The following is a 27,581-nucleotide window of genomic DNA, read 5'->3' on the forward strand; positions in this document are numbered from 1 at the left end:
AGTTCATAGTCGAAGCTGGTATTGCTAACGTTTAGCTGGTGACGTAACTTTCGACGTCTGTCTCAGATGGATTGACCAGTCAGTATTTATGGCTGGACCAATCAATCATCTATATAATTTTAAAACTGTGAACTTTGCGCCCTTGCTTGAATCTTGTCTTTGACGATCGAGCGATTTCATCTTTTAAAAAGGGGATAACAGATGAATATATATATATATATATATATATATATATATATATATGCATATATATATACACATATATATATACATACATATATACATATATATATATACATATATATACATATATACATATATATATATGCATGTATATGTATATATATGCATGTATATGTATATATATATATATATATGTATATATATATGTGTGTGTATATATATATATAAACTCTGTAGACCGACTTCATAAATGTTAACTAATTTGCATATTCTTTTGAAAAACAAACTTTCATTAATTATCTTTTCATTCTTATGAATTCTTAGTGGACAATTGGTCTCATTTATCAATTATGCTAAATTCTATCTATGCATATTTTCTGTACTCTGCAGAATTTCGTAGCATTTGGGCTAAAAACACAGTAGCCAGTGCATATATATATACATATATATATATGTGTGTGTGTGTGTGTGTGTGTGTGTGTGTGTGTGTGTGTGTGTGCGTGCGTTACCTTATCTGTGTGTCTCTTCCAAACTCCTCTCTCATTTTTTTTTGTTTGTTTACAGACGTGAAACTTGATATATAGGAGATGTAGACCCATGGGACGAATTCGATTTGGTTTCTAGTCGATAAAAATAGCCAGTAAGAGGTCAAAAGAAAATGACCTGGGTAGGAGCAACCTACTGCTTTACCGCATACGCAAATATATATTTATACTTTAAAATAACTTATTTTTATCGTCTTCTTATCCATCTGTCAATACTTCAAGCAGTACCGACTAAGGTTGGAGCGCTAAGTATTTTGATTTCGATTCTAGCTGATGACACCAAAGTTATTTGTTTAACTTTCGAAAATATTACTATATAAAGAGTACAATATAATCAATGGGAAATCGCCCCATAATAAGAAATCTGAGTGGTATATATATATATATATATATATATATATATATATATATATATATATATATATATATATATATATATATATATATAAACTGAAAATTACAATTGAATTTACCAAAATGATCCAAGATGGTAAAATTAAAGTAAATTATAAATATTAAAAAATTAATATTTATAAAATTATCTCAGCCAGATGTAAAAGCTCGATAAAACCAAATAGGAAATAGAGCTTATAATATGAGCAAATAGTTAATAAAATATGTTAAAAAACACTTTGGAATGAGTTAAAAACATATTTAATCTGAAAAGGAAACACTAGATAAATGGATAGTCCTTATTCCGCGGAGTTTCGAAGAAATACTTTGCTTCTCATCAGAGGGTAGGAATTAGCAAAATGCGGGATCGGATTTTGCATGCAGAAGTATTTGATGAAACAACAAGTAAGTCAAAGATCTTACTTGAAACAAAAAAAGTGAAGCAGAGGGAATATAGTAAAGAAAAAGGTGATTACATATGAATGGATAGTCTGGTGGAAAATAAAAAATTCAGTGATGGTAAAATCCAAATGTAAATCTTCAAGAAAGTTAAAAGAATTTCCATTTGTACAAGTAAAATCACAGGAAATCCCATATTTGTAAGAAGATGGTCTATAATAATCCAAACTCCATGGAATAATTCACAAAAATGTGTACAAGGAATAAAGAAAAGATTCCAATAATATTAATAAAAGAAAAATAAGATATATAACTATTTGCTCTCATATATATATATATATATATATATATATATATATATATATATATATATATATTGCTCATATATATATATTGCTCATATATATATATATATATATATATATATATATATATATAATGTGTGTGTGTGTGTGTGTTTTTACAGTAGATCCTCTAAAGTGCAATGCAGACAAAAATGGGGAGGTATGTTAAGCTTCTTCCTAGTGCACCGCGGTAGATCCTCAATTAGAGCAGGCACTTAATCGATTTGATCATTTTTTTAAATATCGATTTCACCGATTTCGATGAAAATAAAAATATTGGAGTTTTAAGCATTCGTTGATCATTATTCGATCACAGGCAACATCGATCTCCCTGCTAGTAGGTTTATAAATTCATGACCCCAATTGTTATATTATTTTTATCCGCTTATAAATGTTCCAGTGTTATATACGCTGATAAATATTGAATCGAGTGTCGTATACGCTGATAAATATAAGCAATCACTTTAGAATATTATTATAAATATGTTGAATTAATTTTTTTTTTACTTGAAAAGTCATTAACTTACTAAGACGCGGAGACACTCAAGGATAAGGGCTAAGTGTTAGGTTGATGCGAGGCAGCATGATCAGTAATGGTGGAACCTAAGGTAGCGTTAAATTATGTAAATGGACAACTCAATAGGAATTTATTCAAATTAGATTTGAAGACGACCATGTTATAGTGAGTCGGGAAGCAGATGCACGGTAGTGTGTTCAACAGACATACAGTTCTAGGAAAGAAACTCTGCTCATGGAATTTTCTTTTAGCTTTAGACACAAACTGAGAGTGAGTGAAGTTGCTGGCGATTGTTGCAGTTATGGGAGGATTTGTTGCGAACGTTTTACGAGGAGCTACCATAGATTGGAGCTCAGTCGAGTGCCTACCATAAAACTAACGATATTACAGAACTTGCCTGGCAAGGTTTTTTTGTGAGGAAAAGGAAGTAGGCAAGTGAAAAGGTCATCATTCACTAGATTTCGGAGACGGGTTTGTACCTGTCAAGCCAGGAAAGGGTTGTCTTAGGAGCTCCACCCCAGATGTAGCAATAGTTCTCCTTCTTAAGACATATTTGGCTCTTGTAGAGTTAGAGGTTTACGTCGAAAGTGATATACCTTCTGGAGCGGTGGAATGATCCAATCATTTTTCCGGTGATTTTTTACAAGTATGTAAGAATGAAAGATCAAACCTACAAAACAATATATGACTTAGGTGCCATCAGCTAGAATTGAAACCAAAACATAAAACTCTCCACTCCCATTCGTTTGCCATTGAGCCACGCCCACACGTGTGTTTATATATATATATATATATATATATATATATATATATATATATATATATATATATATATATATATATATATATATATATATATATATATATATACACATACAGTACTGTTTCGCAACTCATCAGTGCAGCTAGACAGACAACTACCTCAAGCCAGAATCGAAACCCGACCGCCCAAATGACAGTCAAGGCTTCTCCCCATTACGCTATACGGCTGCTGCTGTTTGGGTTATGAATTAACAATGTTTTGACATCGTCCAAATGCATCCACTCAATATATATATATATATATATATATATATATATATATATATATATATATATATATATATATATATATATATATATTGTAATTGTGAGAAATCTTGACTGTCATTATTTGGGCGGTCGGGTTTCGATCCTGGCTTGAAGCAGTTGTCTGTCTAGCTGCACTGATGAGCTGCGAAACAGTACTGTATGTGGATATATATATATATATATGTGTGATTTTCAGAATGTGAGAGATTGTATATAATAAATTCCACAGCCAAACAACGTCGCAGCCCACAAGAGCCATGACAGTCAAAGAACCGGAAGACTTCCGGTTCTTTGACTGTCATGGCTCTTGTGGGCTGCGACGTTGTTTGGCTGTGGAATTTATTATATATATATATATATATATATATATATATATATATATATATATATATATATATATATATATATATATGCTAAGTCAATCACCTGCCATGAAAATATTGATAGAAGAGAGATAGACTTGCAACGTCTCTTCTGTGAGAAAGAAGGAGTAGAAACGTGAAAAGATTCGTAGATGGTTCTGTACTCTGTCAAGGAAAGAAATAGTGTTCTTAGGAGCTCCACCCCAGATGTGGGAGCAGTATTCCTTCTTAAGACTTATATACGTTCTAGAGCGGTAGAATGATCCAACCATTTTTTCGATGATGTATTTTTGGCAACGGGTCTGGTGTAGGTCTTCCATTTTAGGTCAGAGGTAACGGCCCGTCTCAGAAAATTGCCAAAACAGGAAGCTCTATCAGGATGAGAGCCGTTTATTTCAACTGGGTAAAAGTGAACACATGAGCGTTGGTGGTGAAAAGATTGAGTGTTAATTTTTTTGATGCATTAAACGTAACTAGCCATTTCCCCCATTGTACCACGCGCTCCAGGTCGGAGGAGTGAAAATCAAAAAGATTTCTGTCTGACTTTGAAGTGTTGCCATAGATGGTAGTATCGTCTGCATGAATATCGACGAATGAACGAAAAATGTGATTTGGAGGGTCGTTAATGAAAATCAGGAAGACAGCTGAGACCCAGAATGGATCCATGAGGCACGCCAGCTGTGAGCTTTGGATTGTTCATCAGCGACTACTTGGATAGACCTTTCAGAGAGAAAGGATTTATGGTTGAGGACATTTCCAGCTATTCCATAGATGGAACTCTTGTGAAGTAGACCTCTGTGCGATACCCTATCAAGTGCCTTAGATATGTCAAAAGCTATTGCTCTGGAAACGAAACCATTGTCACTGATCCTGTGTGACATTTCCGTCTGCACATCAGCTGTTGATCTCTCAGAACGGAAACTATATACTGTATGAACGAGGTCCCTTCAATAAGTTTCCAGACTTTTTTGTACAAGAATTAAAAATTATCGTAGACTCTTGAAAATTCAGTATGTTATTGCTATAAATCTTATGAGATGACTGACCAATTTTTATGGTTTAAGGTTCAAATAAACAGCGACAGCAGAAATTCGAATACACCCTACTAAAGTCTGATATTCACACTTAATGAATTTCAAAAATGCAGTCTAGGCGTGAGGACAATTTAGAAAAACATTTTGCAATAAAATTCTGTTTTGAACTTGGAAAATATGCCACAAAAGAGTATGGAATCCTCCAGACTGCGTTTCGACCAGCTTGTATGACTCGAACATCGGTTTTTGGAGTGGCATAAGAGATTCAAGGAAGGCAGGAAGTCTGTTAGGGATGGTGAGAGGTGTGGGAGGAGTAAGGAAGTCAGAACACCAGAGTTGATTGGCCAAATAAAGAATTTCATGGATAAGGACCGTTGTGTGTCTATGGAGACAATAAGAGCACAGTTTGATGTCAGTGTGGGAACTGCACATAATTATTCACAGGGAACTGAAGATGCGGAAGATTTGCGCGAAGTTTGTCCCAAGGGTGTTCAGAGATCAGTAAGAAAGATGTTGATATGGGAATCAAGACAGTTCGTCACCCTCCCCATAGTTCAGACCTTGCTCCCTGTGACTTTTGGTTATTCCTTAAGCTCAAGGAAAACCTTAGGTGCTGTTGTTATGGAATAATTGAGATGAAAGAGGTCGTGACGAGGGTCATTGACACGCTCACACAAGAGGACTTCCATGGTGTCTTCTAGAAGTTGTGGGAACTGTACAACAAGTGCCTTGCAGCCGGAGGGGATTATTTCGAAGGGGACTAGATTTTCATGTGTTTACTATCAGTAAAAATGCTCATACAAAAAAAAGTCTGGAAACCTGGAGTAGTAATTGCAAAATCAAAGTTTAGAAAGTTTATATTTAAGGAAAAATATGAATTGACAAACGCAAAAGTATTCGATACAGTTTAAAAAAATTATTTTTCTGAAATAAATTTAAATGACTTTTGCTTAGCGTGTTGCAGTAATACAAACGAGTTATCACTGGCCAATCAGAGAGGTTTATATTAAAATAATTTTATGAAATTCTTCTAGTTTGGGCTCACTCCTTCAAAGTCCACCAGTTCATTTATTAAAATGCCTAAAATTAAAGAGTTGTCAATAGACATTCGTCAAAAAAAATCATTGATAAGCACAAAGAAGGAAAAGGGTATCGAATAATATCAAGGGAACTTAATCTACCACTTAGTACAGTTGGAAACGCTATTAGAAAGTTTAAAATCCCTGGTGAAGCTGTTGCAAATCTTCCAAGATGTGGTTGGCCAAAGAAATTAAATGATTTCTGCTGATTTGTTGGGACATAATAGCAATTTCGTGTTTCAGCAGGACAATGATCCCAAGCATACTGCCAAACTAACCAAGGAATGGCTTAGAAATAAGGGAATTGACGATCTTATTTGGCCCAGTCAGTCTCCAGACCTCAACCCAATTGAAAATTTCTAGAAAATATTGAAGATCAATATTCACAAGAGGACTCCACAAAATATGCAACAACTAGAACAGTTCTGCAAAGAAGAATGGCGCAAACTGCATATCTTTGCAAAAAACATGTGTGCAACTATAGAAAGAGATCGGAAGCTGTTGAACGCAATAAATGCTATGCAACCACATATTAAATCAATGTATCCAATACTTTTGCGTTAGTTGATTTATATTTTTCCTTTAATATAAACTTTCAAAACTTTAATTTTGTAATTACTACTCCAAATATTTGTTAGAATAGTAATAGAAATATACTGACCAAATTTTAGGTAAAATCTTGAACCTTAATTAAAGTTATGAAGAAAAACGTAATGTATTCAATACTTGTTCGTGGCACTATATATATATATATATTAAAATATATGTATGCACATTTAACATGTGTTTCTACGATGATCGGGAAAAAACAACTTTGTAGTTAAATATTTAAAGATTTATAAAGAATCGAAAACGGATTCGGTAATTGTATCGGAATCGGGAAAATATTGGAATCGTCCCATTATATATATATATATATATATATATATATATATATATATATATATATATATATATATATATATATATATATAATGCTCCTTATCTTAGGTTGAGCATTTGGGAAGTGATATTCAAATTACCATTAGCGTATGAAGCGATGCTCTTTGTGTAAACAAATTGAGCTTAGGTACTTTGGACAATGTTAAAACATTGTTAATTTCCTGCCCACATAGCCGCAGCCGCATAGCTCAGCGGTTAGAAGCTCTGACTGTTGTTTGGACGGTCGAGTTTCGATTCTGGCTTAAGGTAGTTACTTGTCCAGCCGCACTGATGAGCTGCGAAACAGTAATGTATGTGGATGGCTATATATATATATATATATATATATATATATATATATATATATATATATATATATATATATATAAGAAATCTACATCTAAAATTTCAACTGTTTAGACCCAAAATTTTCGGAGCAATTTGGTTTTCAAGGGTCAAATCGTTGAACTTTGACCCCTTGATAGCCAACTTTCTGGCCGAAAACCAGTTAAAAAGATTTTCTCAAATCTCAATACTCCTTGCGTCAAATCTTGTGTAAGTAGACAGAAAATTGACAGAGTAGCATGATAGGGAAATGTACACACACACACACAAATACACACACAATTTCACTTTTATATACATACTAAAATTTCAGCCCGGCGTCGCCAAGGTGTTTGGAGGTGTATGTTGAGCAAAATAAATAAATAAAAAAAAAAGAGTGATCAATTTTTTAACCTTGACCCCTGTTATGCCCCCTTAACATTTATTGTTTTGGGCTCAAATCAAGTTATTAAGTTAGATCCATGTCAAAGTAACCTATATCTAAATTTCAAGTATTTAGAGGCAAAATTGATGGAGGAGTTTGGTAGAGTTCTCAACCGTCAAATCGTTGAACTTTGACCCCTTAACAGCGAAATTTCTGGCCAAAAACGGATTACAAAGATTTTCCCAAATCTCGGTACCCTGTATATCAAATTTCGAGTCTATAATTAAAATTGACAGAGTTATTGCGTAGGGAAATGTACACAAGCACACCGACAGATACATATATATAGATTTATGCCTCAAGAGGGATGGTCATGGTCATTGACCATCCCTCTTGAAGAAGCCCGCATAAATCGGGCGAAACATTGAGTAGTTAGGTCCTTCCACCTCCATTTTATTTCATATATATATATATATATATATATATATATATATATATATATATATACAGATATATATATATATATACACAGATATATATATATATATATAGATATAGATATGTATATATACAGATATATATATATACAGATATGTATATATACAGATATGTATATATATATATATATACAGATATATATATATATACAGATATATATATACAGATATATATATGTACAGATATATATATATATATATATCTACAGATATATATATATATACAGATATATATATATACAGATATATATATATACAGATATATATATACAGATATATACAGATATATATATATATATATATATATACAGATATATATATATACAGATATATATATATATATATATACAGATATATACAGATATATATATATATATACAGATATATATATACAGATATATATACAGATATATATATATACAGATATATATTTATATATATATATATATATATATATATATATAGTGTGTGTGTGTGTGTGTGTGTGTGTGTGTGTGTGTGTGTGTGTGTGTGTGTGTGTGTGCATTTAAGCGACATACATTCATTAAGACAAAAGTTATTAAATAACACGAAATGCTTAATAAGTCTTTTTTTATTTGTTCGATTTTTCGGATGTTATATCCAGCATTTTTGTCTAATTGTCGTAATTCTTTCTCGTTTGTTATTGAAACAGGTGAATAAACATGGCGTCCATCAATGCGTCGATGTCAGCCGGGAATCACACAGCAACTGGATGCGTTACGTGAACTTCGCCTTCAGCAGCCAACAACAGAATTTGATTGCGTGCCAAATCGGAGAGGACATTTACTTCTACACAATAAAGACGGTTCCCCCGAACACGGAGCTCCTCGTCTGGTTCTCCGAGGACTACGGCGAGAGAATCCACCGAAGCATGTACACAATCAAAACGACACCGACATCCATTGCTCCACCTGTACAAAATACTAAAGCCACCGCGACAAACGGTACATTTTATTTCATTATATAGATTATTTATTTTTACAAAAGACCCTACTGTCGGACGGAGAGGGCATCTCTAATATTTGTTGTGGTCTCGTAAGGGTTGGAAAAAAGACACGACTCGGTAATTAATAGAAAAGGGAAATACAACAAATAAAGAGTGTGGGTATACGTCAGTCCCACTGCCACAAGTACACAACTCGAGCATGTCCTACGCTAACGCCGAGTGAGATAGTACCTTAGTCTTTATAATTAGTGGAAGAGTTCATTATTATCCGTAGGGTGGACACACTATAATAAGATTAAACCTGTAATTTCTTCCTATTAGGTTCAAAAGAATTTCAATCGTACTGTCTAACAATAAATAGTTCAAGTTTTTTTCGTAACATGCTTATTATAATTTGAAAAAATGCGGTGGGAAATTAAGAAGACATTGATAGTTGAAAGTTTCCTACAACAGACAACACACTATCCAACATACAAATATCTGTGTGTGAGGTTGCCAAACTAATCAAGAACCTTGATTCCAGTAAAGCAACTGGCCCAGACAGCATTCCAATTATAGTGTTGAAAAAGCTTCGACCAGAACTTGCCCCCATACTTACAAAACTGTTTAAGCGTTGCCTTAAGGAGAAGTGCTTTCCAACACCCTGGAAAACCTTGTCAGTATGTCCTGTATTTAAGAACTCAGGTGATAAGTCATCTCCCTCTCAGTACAAACCAATAAGTCTCCTATGTGTCATGAGTAAGTTACTAAAATATGTTAACTACTCTTTTGTTTTACATGGGGAATCGCCACTTATCAAGGCCAGGAAGCCACTCGGGGATAAGGGTTATTGAGTGTACAGTAATCAATGGGATAATATTGTAGTAATAGTTGGTATATTAAATAAAGAAGTAGTCAGTCACCTCAGCAGAGATAACCTCCTTAGTGACATGCAATATGGTTTTCGTTCTGCTAGATCTACAGCTGATGTGCTAACAGTTATATCCCAGATGATTAGTGAATCTCTCGACAAAGGCTTCCTTTCTAGGGCAATTGCTCTTGACATATCAAAGGCCTTCAATAAGGTATGGCATGAGGGCCTACTTATGTTTTCTCAATAATTAAATCATTTCTCTCTGATAGGCTCATAAGAGTGGTGGTTGATGGGCAGCAATCAGAGTCACAGTATTAATACCGAGGTCCACCAGGGTTCCATTCTGGGCCAACTCTCTTCCTGATCTACATCAATGATCTCCCAAAGCATATACTTAAAGCATTCGTTGACATCTATGCTGATGACACGACCATCTATGGCAACACATCAAATGCAGTAAATGACAAAGCTCTCTCTGATTTTCTCTCCTCTGATCTTGAGCGCGTGGTACAGTGAGGGAAGAGGTGGCTGGTTACTTTTAATGCATCTAAAACCAAGCTCCTATCTTTACATCATCAACGCTCTGTTCCCCATCTGGCATCAATTGAAATGGATGGCTCTCGCCTTGGGGAGGCTTCATGTTTTGATAAGCTTCTGGGTTTGACCTTTACTCCTGATCTGAAATGGAACACGTATATCAAGTCTGTTGCCCGGGCCGCTGGGAAAATGGGTGAATCCTTCTACCGCTCCATATCTCACTACTGATGCAATTCTCTATCTTTATAAAAGCCAAGTACGTCCAAAGATGGAGTACTGCTGCCACATATGGGCTGGAGCTTATAAAAACAGCCTATCCTACCTTGACAAAATACAAAATACCCTTCGTGGCTTAGTGGGGATGCCCTTTTCTCTTCCCTGCACCCTCTCTCCCACAGAAGAGACGTTGTGAGCCTGTCTTTGTTTTATCGTTATTTCAATGACAAGTGCTCGTCTGAGCTCCAATCTCTGGTGCCCCCTCGCCAATATTTCACGATAAACACCCGTCTAGCTAAAACCACTGTCAGTAATTTCTCCCACTCTTTATCTGTGCCTAAATCAAAACAGATTCCATGAACATAGCTTTTTTTCTGAGAAGTGCACGCCTGTGGAATTCTCTTCCGTCTGCCTGTTTCCCACATGACTATAACTTGGATGTCTTCAAGTCTAACATAAATAAATTCCTGATTAATCGCCCCCTTAAGTAAGGCACTTTATGAAATCTCCGATACCAACTATTACTACGATATTATCCCATTGATTACTGTACACTCAATAACCCTTATCCCCGAGTGGCTTCCGGGCCTTGATGAGTGATGATCCTCCATGTAAAAAAAAAAGAGTTTACTGGAAATAAGGTTCCGTGTTTTTAACATTTGATTTGATATTCTTTTAATACACGTGGTTTAAATAAAGGCTCCATTCGAAATTCTGCGCAGATTTCAAAGTTTAAAAAGATAGACCGGGAGAAGGTTGGAGGTTACATCGACCAAAATGTTCTGAAAATAACACTCAAAATTAGAACAGTCGTTCAAAAAATCCAAATATTACGAATAATCAATCATCATCTTTAACTAAACAAGTAAGGATAATAAAGTTTTTGCACGATTATAATTTTTCTAATGTTGAGCTAAAACCACATAAATACTGTGAATACTATACATAACAAATGAGGCATGCATGATCCCCTATGAGTGCACAGTGAACGAGGCATAAAAAATACTCCCCCCCCCCCATTTAGCCCCAAAAGACCCCAGGGGACGTCAAATCCCAGTGAAAATGAACAAACGGTGCAGTTTTAGGCCTTAACATATGTAAATTTGAGTTTTGCACCATTCAAAAAAAAGAATAAAATGACTAAGTCCATCATTTGCCCCCCTCCCCATTTAGCCCCCAAAGTCCCCGAGGCTTTAACATATTTAAATTTGAGTTCAGCACCATGCAAAACTGCTAAATAGACATACACAGAAAATTTGGGACAAATATGATAAAATAGTCCCAAAAATGGAGTGTTTTTATTAGCCCTAAAAGAGCCCCTGGGCCACACCCAAGAGTTATCGCGAAGTATAGACAAACAAAATTATATCGAAATCAGTTAGTTACAACTTTTCAGAAAGTTTTATAAAAATCCAAGTCATTAATATTTTTTAATAAGCACAAAAGTGTCAATTTTAGCCACTTTAACCTGAAAGGCACTCCTAGGGGGTGGGCGGAGTTTTCCCGGAAAATTCGTTCTGTTGCTTTTTTTACTCATATCATGTTTAATATTTGTGCAAAATTTCAAAAAATTCCAAAGCGTAGTTATTAAGAAAAGTGCGGACAGACGAACGGACGAACGGACGAACGGACAAGGGTAAATTTACATGCCCGCCCTCCTTTTGTCGGGGGGGGGGGGCCAAAAAAGTACATGGGGCAAACAGTCAAAACGGCCTGAACAATGGAAATGTACTTCAGTTAGCATTCATTATTAACTTGGAAAATGAATCGTAGACTACAGAGAAAGATAATAGCGTAAAAAATGAAACAAGAGATATTTTGCACAAAAACATAATCCTATAAACGACACTCCCCGGTGATATTAGGAGCTGTGAGAATAGATGCTTGCGTAAGAGTGAAATTATCTCCGACCTTCTCTGGAAATGACTATGTTTGGTGACACTACTAAACCGGAACAAATATAAGAAAATTTGAAAGAGAAGAAAACAAGCGTATATTTTTGGAAATATTAGGTTGGTGCAAAAAAATGTCGTTTATATATATATATATATATATATATATATATATATATATATATATATATATATAATGTCGTTTTTTGACGTTCAACTATATATATATATATATATATATATATATATATATATATATATATATATATATATATATATATAGTTGAACGTCAAAAAACGACATTAGTTTTGCACCAACCTAATATTTATCGATACTGCCGGAACAAATTAGCCTATAACGATTTCGATTTAAAAGCTATAATGACCATAAAAATAGGGGAAAATGGACTTCATTTTATTATATAGATAATTAATTATTACCAAAGACTATTACTGTTAACGGACCAATACGGGCATTTATATTTTTAACCGATTGTTTCTCCCAATTAAAAAGTATCTAATCTAATAGGTCTCACACTGTTAGTCAAGCCCCAGCCCTGGACGCATCGCCGCAGTATTGCATCACTATGTTTGTTTTACAAGTATTACAATGGAATGCGTTCCGATGAATTGCTTAATTGGTGCGCCCTCGACGTAAATACCCCGGAGCAACCCGATAATCTGCAAAACTTCATCCCTTCATTGGAAAAGTCCTCAGGCACCGGAGGTTTTCTCTTCTTTCCTGAAACTGCTCTGGAATTTTCTTCCCGTTCGGCGATTGTATTAACATTTAGGACTATAAATGTAATGTGAATAAATATTTTCCAGTATAACTCCCCACTTAGGGTACCCCTGTAGGTCTTTTTCGTGGCATCTCAATGTGCCTGGTGACGGGTGAATAAAAATAATACAGAAAATACAGATTAGCGTTTAAACGGTTTCAGTTTGAATGCTATTATGGTCATTAAAATAAGGGAAAATTGGTTTTATTTCATTATATAGATAATTCATTTTTACAAAAGGCTCTCACGTTTAATGCGTACATTTAGATTGTAACGAGTGTACTATCTCCGTCAAAATTGAAAATTGTTTCACTAATCTATCCATATAAAGTAGTAGCGTTCGCGTGTGTGTGTGTGTGCGAGTGTGTGTGTGTGTATGTGTGTGCGTGTTTGTGTATGTGTGTGTTTGTGTATGCGTGTGTTTGCATGCATGTGTTTGTATGTGTTTTGTGTGTTTGTTTGTGTTTGTGTTTGTGTTTGTGTGTGTGTTTGTGTATGTTTGTGTGTGTGCGTGTGTGTGTGCGTGTTTGTGTATGTGTGTGTTTGTGTATGTGTTTGTTTATGTATGTGTTTGTTTATACGTGTGTGTGTGCTTGCGTGTGTGTGTGTTTGTGTGTGTGCGTGTTTGTGTGTGTGTTTGTTGTTTGTGTACAACTCCTGCAGCCCACACCGGACTCAGACGGCTTCGTGGCTGGGTTCAAGCAAGACCATCTTAAAAGACAAGATGGCCGGTGGGCAAAAATAATTTAATCTGCTGACGTCATCACGGATAGTCCATACCGGTGACACCGGTAGTCACCGGTAACGTCTTGAAGTCAGTGTAATATTTCTTTTTTTTATTAAAATGCCTTCACGGTGTATCGTTCCAAATTGCTGAGGAAATTATCGTAAAGGACCAAAAAGTGACAGTATTTTCATTTCCGAAAAATAAAGAATTATAATGCAGTAAAAAAAAAAAAGATTTTACACCATCTCCATTCAGCAAAGTAAGTTTTAACGTGCCCCCCCCTGTATTTAACACGATGTAACTATAATTTAATTCAATATTATCATCCTAAATGTTTTACTATTCAAAAGAAGAAGCTTCAAATAAATTGCTAATATTAAAAAAAAATTTTTTACAGCATACAAAACTAATGAAAATGCGAGACAACATCGACTCTTTAAAACACGATTTTTTAAGCTGTTGACACACATGTAAAAATCTAGCAAAAATTAATTTTCCTGAAATTTTTCAATATTTAAAAATAAATTATGCCGGCTGATAAAATTTTTAAACTTTTTTTTAAAGCTTGAAAGATAAAATTTAAAAATACTTATATATATATATATATATATATATATATATATATATATATATATATATATATATATATATATATATATGAAACTAAACTAAAAAAAAAACGCGCGTTCACTCGTGGTCTTACAATTCATTTCATTAATTATTTCATTAATTAAATTTGAGTTCAGCACCATGCAAAACTGCTAAATAGACATACACAGAAAATTTGGGACAAATATGATAAAATAGTCCCAAAAATGGAGTGTTTTTATTAGCCCTAAAAGAGCTCCTGGGCCACACCCAAGAGTTATCGCGAAGTATAGACAAACAAAATTATATCGAAATCAGTTAGTTACAACTTTTCAGAAAGTTTTATAAAAATCCAAGTCATTAATATTTTTTAATAAGCACAAAAGTGTCAATTTTAGCCACTTTAACCTGAAAGGCACTCCTAGGGGGTGGGCGGAGTTTTCCCGGAAAATTCGTTCTGTTGCTTTTTTTACTCATATCATGTTTAATATTTGTGCAAAAGTTCAAAAAATTCCAAAGCGTAGTTATTAAGAAAAGTGCGGACAGACGAACGGACGAACGGACGAACGGACAAGGGTAAATTTACATGCCCGCCCTCCTTTTGTCGGGGGGGGGCCAAAAAAGTACATGGGGCAAACAGTCAAAACGGCCTGAACAATGGAAATGTACTTCAGTTAGCATTCATTATTAACTTGGAAAATGAATCGTAGACTACAGAGAAAGATAATAGCGTAAAAAATGAAACAAGAGATATTTTGCACAAAAACATAATCCTATAAACGACACTCCCCGGTGATATTAGGAGCTGTGAGAATAGATGCTTGCGTAAGAGTGAAATTATCTCCGACCTTCTCTGGAAATGACTATGTTTGGTGACACTACTAAACCGGAACAAATATAAGAAAATTTGAAAGAGAAGAAAACAAGCGTATATTTTTGGAAATATTAGGTTGGTGCAAAAAAATGTCGTTTATATATATATATATATATATATATATATATATATATATATATATATATATATATATATATAATGTCGTTTTTTGACGTTCAACTATATATATATATATATATATATATATATATATATATATATAGTTGAACTTGAAGTTATAATGCAGTAAAAAAAAAAAAGATTTTACACCATCTCCATTCAGCAAAGTAAGTTTTAACGTGCCCCCCCTGTATTTAACACGATGTAACTATAATTTAATTCAATATTATCATCCTAAATGTTTTACTATTCAAAAGAAGAAGCTTCAAATAAATTGCTAATATTAAAAAAAAATTTTTTACAGCATACAAAACTAATGAAAATGCGAGACAACATCGACTCTTTAAAACACGATTTTTTAAGCTGTTGACACACATGTTGTAAAAATCTAGCAAAAATTAATTTTCCTGAAATTTTTCAATATTTAAAAATAAATTATGCCGGCTGATAAAATTTTTAAACTTTTTTTTAAAGCTTGAAAGATAAAATTTAAAAATACTTATATATATATATATATATATATATATATATATATATATATATATATATATATATATATGAAACTAAACTAAAAAAAAAAACGCGCGTTCACTCGTGGTCTTACAATTCATTTCATTAATGTAATTGGGTTTGTATTACTGTACACATAGATTCGAAAAAGTTGTCAAAAACAAATATATAACAAATAAATGTTATCAAAGGCAAGATAAGTTACTTTTCTACCAAATATTTTTCGTGTTTTTATTCAATGTAACATGTTTATTCAGCTCGAAAAACATACAGTGTTTACCGATGTATTCAAAAATTCCAGATGGCGTCTGATTTTCTCTTTAACACGGTAAGTTTGGGATAAGGTGTTATAAATAAAAAACTATACAACATACTATTAAAAACCCGCCGAATATATGTCAACCTATGTCACGGTAACATATATTGAGCGAGTTTTTAACAGTATTTTATCCGGTTTTGTATTTATAACACCTTTTCCCAAACTTACCGTGTTAAAGAGAGAATTAGACGCCATCTGGAATTTTCGAATACATCGGTAAACACTGTTTTTCGAGCTGAATAAACATGTTACATTGAATAAAAACACGAAAAATATATCCATTTTGGTAGAAAAGTAACTTATCTTGCCTTTGATAACATTTATTTGTTATTTATTTGTTTTTGACAACTTCTTCGAATCTATGTGTACAGTAATACAAACCCACATATTTTAACAAACTGAAAATATGGATATAAAAAAATGATTTTGCATGTTATTTTTGTTATGTGGTGAAATAATCTTAAATAAGAAACATGATTTTTTCTTTAGGTTAATTATTTTTTTACTGTGCAATATTTCATGAATTTATTAAAAATATTGTTTTTGATTTTGAAAAAATATTGTGGTTCATTTTGATTAAAAAATATTCATTTCGATTAAAAAATATTCATTTTGATTAAAAAATATTCATTTTGATTTAAAAAATATTGTTCATTTTGATTTTAAAAATATTGTTCATTTTGATTAAAAAAAAAAGTTTAATTTTCATATTTGTTTATTGTCTTAACTCATATCAAATGTTTTGCTTGTGTTCTGCTTCAAATATTCATAATCTTACATGCATAATTTTCATTTAATTATATTAAATAAACTTCAAGTTTATTTCAAATCAAATCGTGTTCCTTCACTTTTTTAAAATGTAATTTATAAGTAATTAAAGAACGCATTCTAATCTTTAAAATCTATAATACAATGAAATATTCAATTGCTTATAATATACTTAAACAAATAACTTGTGTTTTTTTTATTATTTTTTTATTATTAATATTAGATGAGTTTCAGTATAAACCATCGTGTTCTTTCTTTATTTCTTTATTTTAATCAAATTTTGAAGTTTTGTAACGCTGTCTGTAAAAATTACTGTTCATTATTGACAGTCTAAGAGTTCCACATATCTTGCTTGTTGGGACCTCGGCGATGACGTCATTTTTTCAGCTGGCCGGCCATCTTTATAACGAAGGCCACGGTTCAAGTCTCCCGCCCGACGGTAATCATGACACACTCTACTGATAATTTCCGAATGGATGAGAAACTACCATCTGTAGGAAATTAAATAAATTATTGTAGTAATAATTTTATATATATATATATATATATATATATATATATATATATATATATATATATATATCGCTAACTTCAGTTCCGCTGACGAACCGCGAAACACGTGATCATGTATGATTGTTGCATAAAATATCGACGATCTCATATATAGCGTTTTTCCAAATATTATACCCACTCATACAATTGAACAAATAAAACCCTGGCAGCTCAGTAGATAAAACATTATGTTTGAAAAACATAAATAAAATAAAATATATAAATTTATTATTTATTTATTTTAAGTAGCATATCTCAATTGGAATTCCTATGAAAAGGATTGTATATCCACTTTTATATATTAAACACTACTGAGACGATTTGGCTGAAATTTTGTATGAATCTTTGTTATGATGAGGTGAAGTGAACTATGTATTATGGTATCCATGCTATGCACAATTAATAGGAATTAGTATTTAATCAAAAAAATGAGCAGAAATAAGTACATAAACAATCATTCTAGCCCGACGCCCTATAACTTTTCGCCATTTTTAACAAGCTATTATATAAATAGGTTTTCTGGGGAGGGGCCATTTTAATAAAATGGCGGTCATAATATTTTCATTTCTCGAAAACTATTTAAAAAAATTTATAGTATCTTATGGCAGTTTTATTCTTATAAAATCAAGGATTGTTTGGGGGGGTTGTGTATGTGTGCGCGCGCACGCGTGTGTGTGTGTGTGTGTGTGTGTGTGTGTGTGTGTGTGTGTGTGTGTGTGTGTGTGTGTGTGTGTGTGTGTGTGTGTGTGTGTGTGTGTTAGTCAAACGTCATAACTCGCGTCGTGTTCCGAACGAAGACTTTCATGTAATGATAGTTCGAAAGGAGATCTCTGCTGCAGAAGACATGATGCGGTCCTACAGATTCCACATCCCCCAGTGCTCTGGTAAAATCCGCGAGAAAAGAGAGAATAAAAATCCGGTATGAGATTTGCCGGATATGTTAAACTGAACGGGCCTGTCCGTTCCGTCTTATTTTCGTTTCGCGTCGAGATATTTCCTGTCATCTTTCTTTCCGCTTGTACCGTTTCTTGCAACTCTTCTGACCACGCGGCTGTCGAAAGTCGGAGTCAAACAGCAGCACTTAGCCGGTGACAATTCCCCTGGCTCTTCTACTGTCTAATCCGGTCTTTGTATTTATTTAGATTCTTGGGAGGGGGGGGGTTCTTTTTTGTTTGTTTGTTTTTGTTTTTTTTTGTTTGTTTGTTTTTTTGGTTGTTTGTTTGTTTTCTTTTGGACTACAGAGCAGGTCATTTCCCATGTGATTTGACCTTACCGAAGAAGATTTAATATCATTTCTACGTTTTAACTGACATCAGTGAACGCTCGAAACAGATTTTCGCTGCTGCGCGCATATATATATATATATATATATATATATATATATATATATATATATATATATATATATATATATATATATGCGTGTGTGTATGTGTGTGTGCGTATATATATATAAATATATATATATATATATATATATATTTATATATATATATATATTTATATATATATATATATATATATATATATATATATATATATATATATATATGACATCTGCGCATATCTATGCGCGCACACAAACAAACACACAAAGAGTCATATACGCATGCGCCAAGAATATCCCTCTCTTTCGGAACGGCTATGGTAGAAGTACTGATCCCTCGAAGGTGAACTTTGGGAAACAGATTCGAGATTAGCTATCTTTTCTGTCTTCAGTTCTTTGGGGATACTCTTGCAATGGTTTCCAACAGTTTTTCCTGACAAACTAAATCCAAAACCATTTTGATCTCCTGCGGCATTCGTCTTCGACGAGAATTACAGTCCAACGAAAGTCGACTGGAATAACGTCAACGTATCTGTTATGCGTCGGTCGACTTTCTTTGGTCTCATTCTGATTTTATCAGACTCCAAGATCCCATAGTCGTGTTCTTCTATATTATTTTCCCTACGCTAATAAAACACAGGCAGGCATATATCTCTATATCTATACAGTTATACATTTGAATGTTTCTATGTAAAGGATTCACTCCTAAACTAATTATCCACTGGGCAACGCAGCTATTAGACGCGAGGAATCTTGGTGTAGACTATATTTAATTCAATTTAATTGTATGCAAATTGGGTTAAATAGGATGAAAGTTTTTCGTGAAAATTTAGATACTTTCCATTTTTCTAAAACTTTAAAATGAGGAATTATGCATCAGTTAATAAATAGTCGCTAAACTTCAGGGTTTTTTTTTTTTTGTTTTTAAGTTTTTTTTATTTTTTATTTTTTTACATTTTTCATACCAAACAAAACATATTGCCACTTGGGATCGTGTCTAAGAAGGGGCAATGTGGGGAGTTAAGCACATTACATTTAAACCTCTGCAAGTTAGTACAATCAGATTAGCAGGAAGCAGGGAAGGAATTCCAAAGTCTAACAACCCGAGTGAAGAAACTATTAGAGTAGAAGACTTTCTGGCTTCTAATAACCCCAACGGTCAAGGAGTGGGATTTAATTTAAAAACTTTTTTGGGGGGTGGGGGGGTCATATAAACAAAACCTATCATTTTAAAATGCAAGTATATCAAATTTGTATTAAATTAATTCCATAGTCATGAGGCACAAATTAAGCAAGATTCCCTGAATATCTATTCCTTCTCAAGACACCTTAATTTTAATGGATTTTGGCCAAAAATGGAATAAGGATTTCAAACATAAGGCTTAGCATCATTATATATTGGTTTTATGAATAACTTTGCAGTATGACATAAAAGTGGTGCATATCTATTCTGTTAGGGAAACACAGGGAAATCCACTATTTGCTATTTTTCTTCTTCTAGTTGACTATTATCATATCCAGTCTTCTTGCTTGGATGACTTTGCTCGTTTATTTCCATATTTCACGGGACTTTATACTGTTCATTTTCCAATATTGGCTCATATCTGTGCCTGTGTGATTTGTATTATGATATTTATTATAAAAATTCTTTGTAAATTCAAATATAATGTTATCGTTGTACAAAATGTAAGAGACTTTTAAGCTGGTGTCGAGACGGCGGGGTTTTGTAAATCTCATGGTAGACGAAATTAACAGTAATTTTTTCAAGCAAGAAGCAGACATTGTTTGAAAAGTAACGGTAAAAAAAAATGCCTTTTGTTAAAACAGAAAAAAAAAAGCCGAGTTGGATTTATTTATTTTTGTTTTTTTGTTTTTTTTTTCTATTTGCGACGGTACAACTCTAATTCTAATTGTAACCATAACCTAACTCTAACCCAATTTTTAGCTCTAACCTAACTTTAAATTTAATATTAACCTTAACTCTAATTAATTCTTAATTCTAATCTCAATGTTAACCATAACCTAACCCTAACCCTAGTGTAAACTCTAACCTTACCTTAAACATAATCTTAACCCTGACTTAACTTTAAACTAAATTCTAGACAGGACTCACAAAATGAGTCAAGGTCGCGTGAACACACTGCGCCTAACTGGCGGGGTTATTTTCAAAAATTGTTTCAATTTCTGGTGAGGCTATTCTACAACAGACCAAAATCCTATTATCTTCAAATGTAATCCTAACTTTAAAATCAGATCATGGGCGTGTGTGCGCACTGCGCATGAATAGGGAGGCGATTTACGAAATTAATTTATCACATTAGTCGGAGAGTTCTTCTAAACTATTTCATCTTTAAATGTTTTTTTTTCATTTATCTTCTTTCCAGAAGGTTTGACGCAAGGTCAAGTGTGGATTTGCCGAAAGTGTTTACATGGAACGAATTGGGTTCGAACTTGGTACACTCAGGTTTATAGTTCGTGCCGTTAACCACTTAGCCACCGTCACTCTCAGATGTATTGTTAGCATTTAAAAAGGCAAAACGTTTCTCTGTTCCTCTCTTTGATCGGGAATTGATCTACTTTTAAATGTAAAATGTTCTGCATTTTTATTTGAAAGGCATTGGCCGTCAGCGATTATATCATTGAATTAAATGCCGGTTTTTAGGGCTTCAAAAAAAATTAACGTTTTTATTAAAGCATAAGAAATTAAATTAGCTTGATTGATTTTTATTTTATACTAGTATTTCAGTCCGGCGTTGCCCGGGTGTTTGGAGGTGTATGTTGAGCAAAAAAAAAAAGAAAAAAAAAAGCGGTTTATTTTTTTAACTTTGACCCCTATTATGACTCCTTAACATTTATTGTTTTGGGCTTAATCAAGTTCTTTAGGAACCTATATCTAAAATTTCAAGTGTTTAGACCCAAAATTGTCGGAGGAGTTTGGTAAAGTTCTCAAAAGTCAAATCGTTGAACTTTGACCTCTTAATAGCCAAATTTCTGGCCGAAAACCAATCACAAAGATTTTCCCAAATCTCAGTACCCTGTATATCAAAATTCGAGTCTGTAGACAAAGTTATTGCGTAGGGAAATTCGAGTCTGTTAACGGAGTTATTGCGTAGGGAAATGTACACAGACACACACAGACACACACACAGACACTTTCACTTTTATAGATATATAGATTTCAATATTTTCCGTTTTGATAAACTTATTATTCGATTGTCATCTGTTTTTATTCTTTGTGCATTTTTTCATGTTTATCCATGTCTTCCATTTTTTTTTCCGGTGCTATTTTTTCCGGTCCGATTTTCACCTGGTCAATTTTGACCTATATTCGTCAGATACCGAAAGAAAAGTCACACGTAACGTTTCTTTTTTGTACATTTAAGTTTTATACGCCATAACATGAAAAAAGAACGATTTATAAATATAATTTTTTTTTTATTATTTTGTTCTAGCGGGGGATGGAGCATCCTATCGGATGCCAGACAGATGTAATGTTTGCATTAAAAAAGGGCAAAACGTTTCTCTATTTCTCTCTGCGTGTTTCTAATACTAACCTTAATTCTAACCGTTGTTGTTGTTGTTGTTGTTGGCAACCGTCCATTTCAGGAGACGATGATATAGCAGTAGAGCTACAGAGCTTAGGCATATGGTGATAGGAGAGGATAGCTGTTGCCCGTGTAGCAGTTCCTCATCTCTCACATAATCCAAGAGAAAGACAGAGTCAATATAGCTTAGCTCTAACTGCGCCGCATGAGTTGCCAGTAATTACAATATAAAGTAAGAGCGCCTTAGGGACTCTGTCTCCGGATTTCTATTGGAGCTTACTTCCTTAGCCTTTCTCCTGATGGGGTAACCCCGTAAGGCAGCGGAGGTTTGGAATCAGATTTGCGCCATTTTAGGTGAGCTATCATCCACAGTTGACGAGCCCCACCTGCACGAAGTGACTGGTTTTAAGGCGCCAGTGGACCAACTTTATCCTTAGTATAAACAGTTTCGCCGGGTGTAGTAGCTAAACCACACAGGTAGACCAGCAGCTGGAGTTGGTTGTCCGAGGCTATTTGAGCCATACACCATGAGGGCATATTTTTTTTTTTTTTTTTTTAGAGAGAGGGAGCTTATACTCACTACCACCGTGAATTTCAACCAAGAGATTTTCTCAAGATAATAACCGTTTCAATTGCAATTGGTTGTATCTCTCTTGCACTTGATTCATCCGGTATATTTGCCAGGTAGATTTTGAAACTCGCTTTCATAAGTTCGGTTGCTTCTATAATTACTGGGATGGTGGAGATTGTCCTAGGATTCCGGTTTAGTTTTATGTCGTGCATAAGTTTTATGCCGTGCATAAGTTTTATGTCGTGCATAAGTTTTATGGGGCACTAGCTTCTACTAAGGTTGCTTGTTTTCTTATTGTCTCACATCATTATGCCAGGTTTTAATAGCTCCTTTTTTAGGCACGTGACTGTAAGAATTGCATAATTAAGATTAGGTGATATAGTTATTATTATTATTAGACGAATTTACCACTTGTGCGTATGTTACGTGAGTTCTTATTAGTAAAGATACGAGTCTTAGTGAGAGTTTGTCTTGAGAGAGATTTATTAAGAGGGATGTTGAAAGACTCACAGAGAGAGATTTTTGTTGTAAGAGACTTAGAGAGGCTTGTTGAAAGATATTGTTCATGTTATAAGAGATTCTTATATATTAAAAGTTCATTCCTTGATTGCGTTGAATGGAAGAAGAAGAAAGCTCTTTGAGTGAAAGGGATAGTGTTCAGACAATTCGGACATGATGATGTTGAGACGTGTATGTAAAGACATATAATACAAATATATAATACAATTGGACTTTACCTTTGTATAAGAATCATAAACACAAGACGAGCTTTACAAAAAACACTTGATGGTTTATTCTTCACACGGCCGTGATTCCATCATCAAGAATTCAAAGTTTCACATTTTTTTCTTGAAGTGACGTCTCGCTCCTATACGTCTGACTCCCTCCGAGTTTCTTCACTGACTGTTTTCTAACTCTAAAGTTTTTTCTCTATTCCTAGAACTTTCTATTTTTCCGTGACGTCATGACGTGTTCTGGACATACGTGTCCAAAACTTTTCCTATTTCTCAGTAACTTATTTTTCCAATATGTTAAAAACATTATCTTGTAAGCTGCATTCTTTCAATTTAAAATTTCATAACAAACTTGATAGTTAACATTCTTTCCTTGAAATATTTATCTATATTCTAAACAAATGTTTGTTTCACATTTTTAAATTCTCACACGTAATCTATTTCTACACCTAGATTACGAGGTTCGAATTCCGCCTATGCTATTTCATTTTCATTTTAAACTAAATTCTCCATTTTTATACTTACATGAAAAGGGGACATCCCTTATCATGTAACATAGGGCTGTAACAGTAGAATATTCTTTTCATTCTTTTGATTCTCAAGTATATATCCGACCCAGTTTGACACACTTAATAAACCAGGAACCACATCCGTCTATATAAAAAACATATAAGATATTAACGGATATATACTCAAGAGTCAAAACAATGAAAAGAATATGCTGATGTCACAACCCTAGTCATTATGGATGGTGTATAACTTATTTCCAACTGTTCTTTCTGATACATGTTAAGGAAATATAATTTTAGCACCGACAAAAATGTGACACACATCGTTTCTCTTTTTCTATTTTACACGCCATAAAGAAACTTGTAAAAAAAACAGTTTATAAATATTCGTATTTTTCTTTCTATGCTTCACTCGGCTCACGTTCATTTTTTTTTTTTTTTTTTTTTTTCAGGTGATTCCACGGACATTAAAACATCTTTTCGCCCTTTAAGTACGTCTGCGATGAAACTGTCGCGGCTTTTCTCAAACGAGAAGAAGACCTCGATGAAAGAACCTTTGCAACCGGTGCCCGGCAGTGTACAACGCAAAGACACTGACGACAATCTCATCGATTGTAGGACACCGAAGGAATACAATATTCTCTCACGGGCGTCGGCCTTCCGTTTCGGCTCAGTCCATCACTATTCCAAAGAGAAACCGTTACACGCCTCGCCCAATCTGCACTGTCTCTCCGAACTGACAAACGGCCTCTCTCCGGTCACAAACTCCGACAAATCCCAAATGATTCACAACCTGTCTAAATCCGAAAAGCATTTCCTCAACACTGAGCCTCCGTCTAATAAGATGGACACGGCTATCGCCAACAGCCAAGCCATACGGAACAACAACTTGACATTCACTTTTAGAAGTAAAGATCTAAAATACATGTTTGAAAACAAAAGTGGTATAAACAATTACCCGGCCTCGAGAGGCTTTATCAAGTCCGAGATAAATGAAGGGTGTAAACCTGAAAATTCCTTACCTCTCCTCGTCACACCTTACAAAGCACCGAACTTCATGGTCTCGGCTCCGGTCTCCGCATTCTGGAACACGTTCCAGCCAGAAATGGCCCACTCAAAACTACCCCTGAAATCAATCACAGATCACAACTCCCTATATTTTCCGACCCCTTCTTTGCCTCCTATGTATCCCTTACCGAACCTTTACCAATACTCGGGTTTCCAGTGGCAGTTTTTTCCTCCGACTTTTCAGCCGACTTCGCTATCGTCTCACGGGTCGGGTTCCGCGTTCTCAAACTCTGCTAATAATAATAGCCATCTTGGTTTCCGGCCGCGAGAGCATCACCGAATCCAACACACCGCTGTCCAAGCCGAGCAAGTGTTAAACCTCAGCAAATCGAAAATCGAACCGACAAATCTGAGCGGAACCACGGGCCACGGTTCTAACAGCTTGCGTGGTTATCGTTCCTTGCCGTATCCGCTGAAAAAGAAGGACGGTAAGATGCACTACGAATGCAACATCTGCTACAAAACGTTCGGTCAGTTGTCCAACCTTAAGGTCCATCTTCGCACGCATACGGGTGAGCGTCCGTTTATTTGCCAAACGTGCCGGAAGGGCTTCACCCAACTTGCCCATCTCCAGAAGCATCATCTGGTACACACAGGAGAGAAGCCCCACGAATGTCAGTCTTGCGGTAAACGCTTCAGCAGCACCAGCAATCTTAAGACTCACATGCGGTTACACAGCGGCGAAAAACCATTCCAGTGTAAGCTTTGCCCCTCCAAATTCACGCAGTTTGTACATCTGAAACTCCACAAGCGTCTCCACACCAATGAAAGACCGTACGAATGTCCAAACTGCTGTCGCAAATACATCAGTCCAAGTGGTTTAAAGACTCACTGGAAAACCGGTACGTGCATCTCTCCCGACGGAGTCAACATCGACCTGGAAAAGATCACCGATTCCGGTTTTGATGTGATGGCAGTATTGGCCGAAGGTAGCGGGTTGACCGACAAGACAATCGAGTTCGATGAGCAGGGAACGGATTTATTGGACTTTTCCGATCAACTCAACGAAAAACAAGATGACCACGAGGACGACAACGAAAAAGCAAGTTCGCCTCCTTTAGGCTGTAAAGATCGAGAATCTCCTCCAAACGAAATATTCAAGAGTCTTTCGCCCCCCGCGTCCGACGAAAACGCCGCTATACAAACAAACGCAACTGATTGACTGTCTGAAACACGTGAATGCTAATACCGAGCGCGGCGGCATACCGACCCGTTTTTTTTTTTTGTTGTTGTTTTTTTTTTTGTTTTTGATTTTTTTTTTTTACAAAAGGTATCGGTGAATTCTGAAACACTAAAAATGGCGCGTTGTAAAACAATCATTTCGCCGCATCTGTTATCCCCACCTTCACCCCGATATCGAAGCGACAATCACCCTAGACGGGTTGAACCGGCTTCCTCCAAAGGTGGAAGTTTCGTCGGAATATCAAATTCACAAGCGGTCCCCCGTCAAGGGAGATGACGATGTTAGGCTTTTTGCAGTTATTGCAGGGAGCTGTCGACGTCCTCCTACATACAGCGCCTGGTATTCCCAAACAGTCACCCATCTGATATTGACCAGGCTCAACTCTGCTTAACTTCGGTGATCTAGCGATGTTACATTCTGATTCCGAAGTTTAAATGCGTCGATTTAAAACAAATAGCGCTTGGTCTATTATAATCATATTTTAATAAATGCATCTCATACATGTTTTGTTTGTGTGTGTGTGTGTGTGTGTGTGTGTGTGTGTGTGTGTGTGTGTGTGTGTACGCGCGCGCACGCGCGCCAAGTTATGAAGCTAAAGTCAGAGATTTTTTTTATATAGGATTCCTGCAAATTATAATAAAGACACATATTATGTTTTTGTTGTAATACCGCTTGATCTAAATTATAAAAATAACGGCGATCACGCATATTAACTTACTCGGTCGATTACTTGTTGTTTACGTCATGACACGTCATAAGAAATAGACGGTGTTAATCAATGTGATGACCCCGCCCAATTATATTCCACTATTTCTCGTTTGTTTCATTTCAATATCGTTTGTAAATATAACTAACAGGGAGACTTGACGTTGCCCGGGATTGAAT

General features: G+C 34.7%; 1 protein-coding gene across 2 annotated transcripts in view; it reads left to right on the forward strand.

Moving 5' to 3' along the window:
• LOC145247461 (PR domain zinc finger protein 1-like) overlaps positions 1-27,198 on the forward strand; it is a 137,679-nt gene extending 110,481 nt beyond the window's left edge. The window contains exons 4-5 of one of the 2 annotated variants that reach the window (XM_080109246.1): positions 8,728-9,019; positions 24,898-27,198. In XM_080109246.1, coding sequence (XP_079965372.1) covers positions 8,728-9,019; positions 24,898-26,675 — 2,070 coding nt within the window. In that variant the 3' untranslated portion in view covers positions 26,676-27,198. The remainder of the gene's footprint in view (positions 1-8,727; positions 9,020-24,897) is intronic. The other variant, XM_080109247.1, reaches the window with a different exon arrangement.
• The last annotated feature ends 383 nt before the right edge of the window (positions 27,199-27,581 follow it).

Source organism: Euprymna scolopes, chromosome 25 (genome assembly GCF_053919585.1).
Source record: "Euprymna scolopes isolate OS-2025 chromosome 25, ASM5391958v1, whole genome shotgun sequence".
NCBI lineage: Eukaryota > Metazoa > Mollusca > Cephalopoda > Sepiida > Sepiolidae > Euprymna > Euprymna scolopes.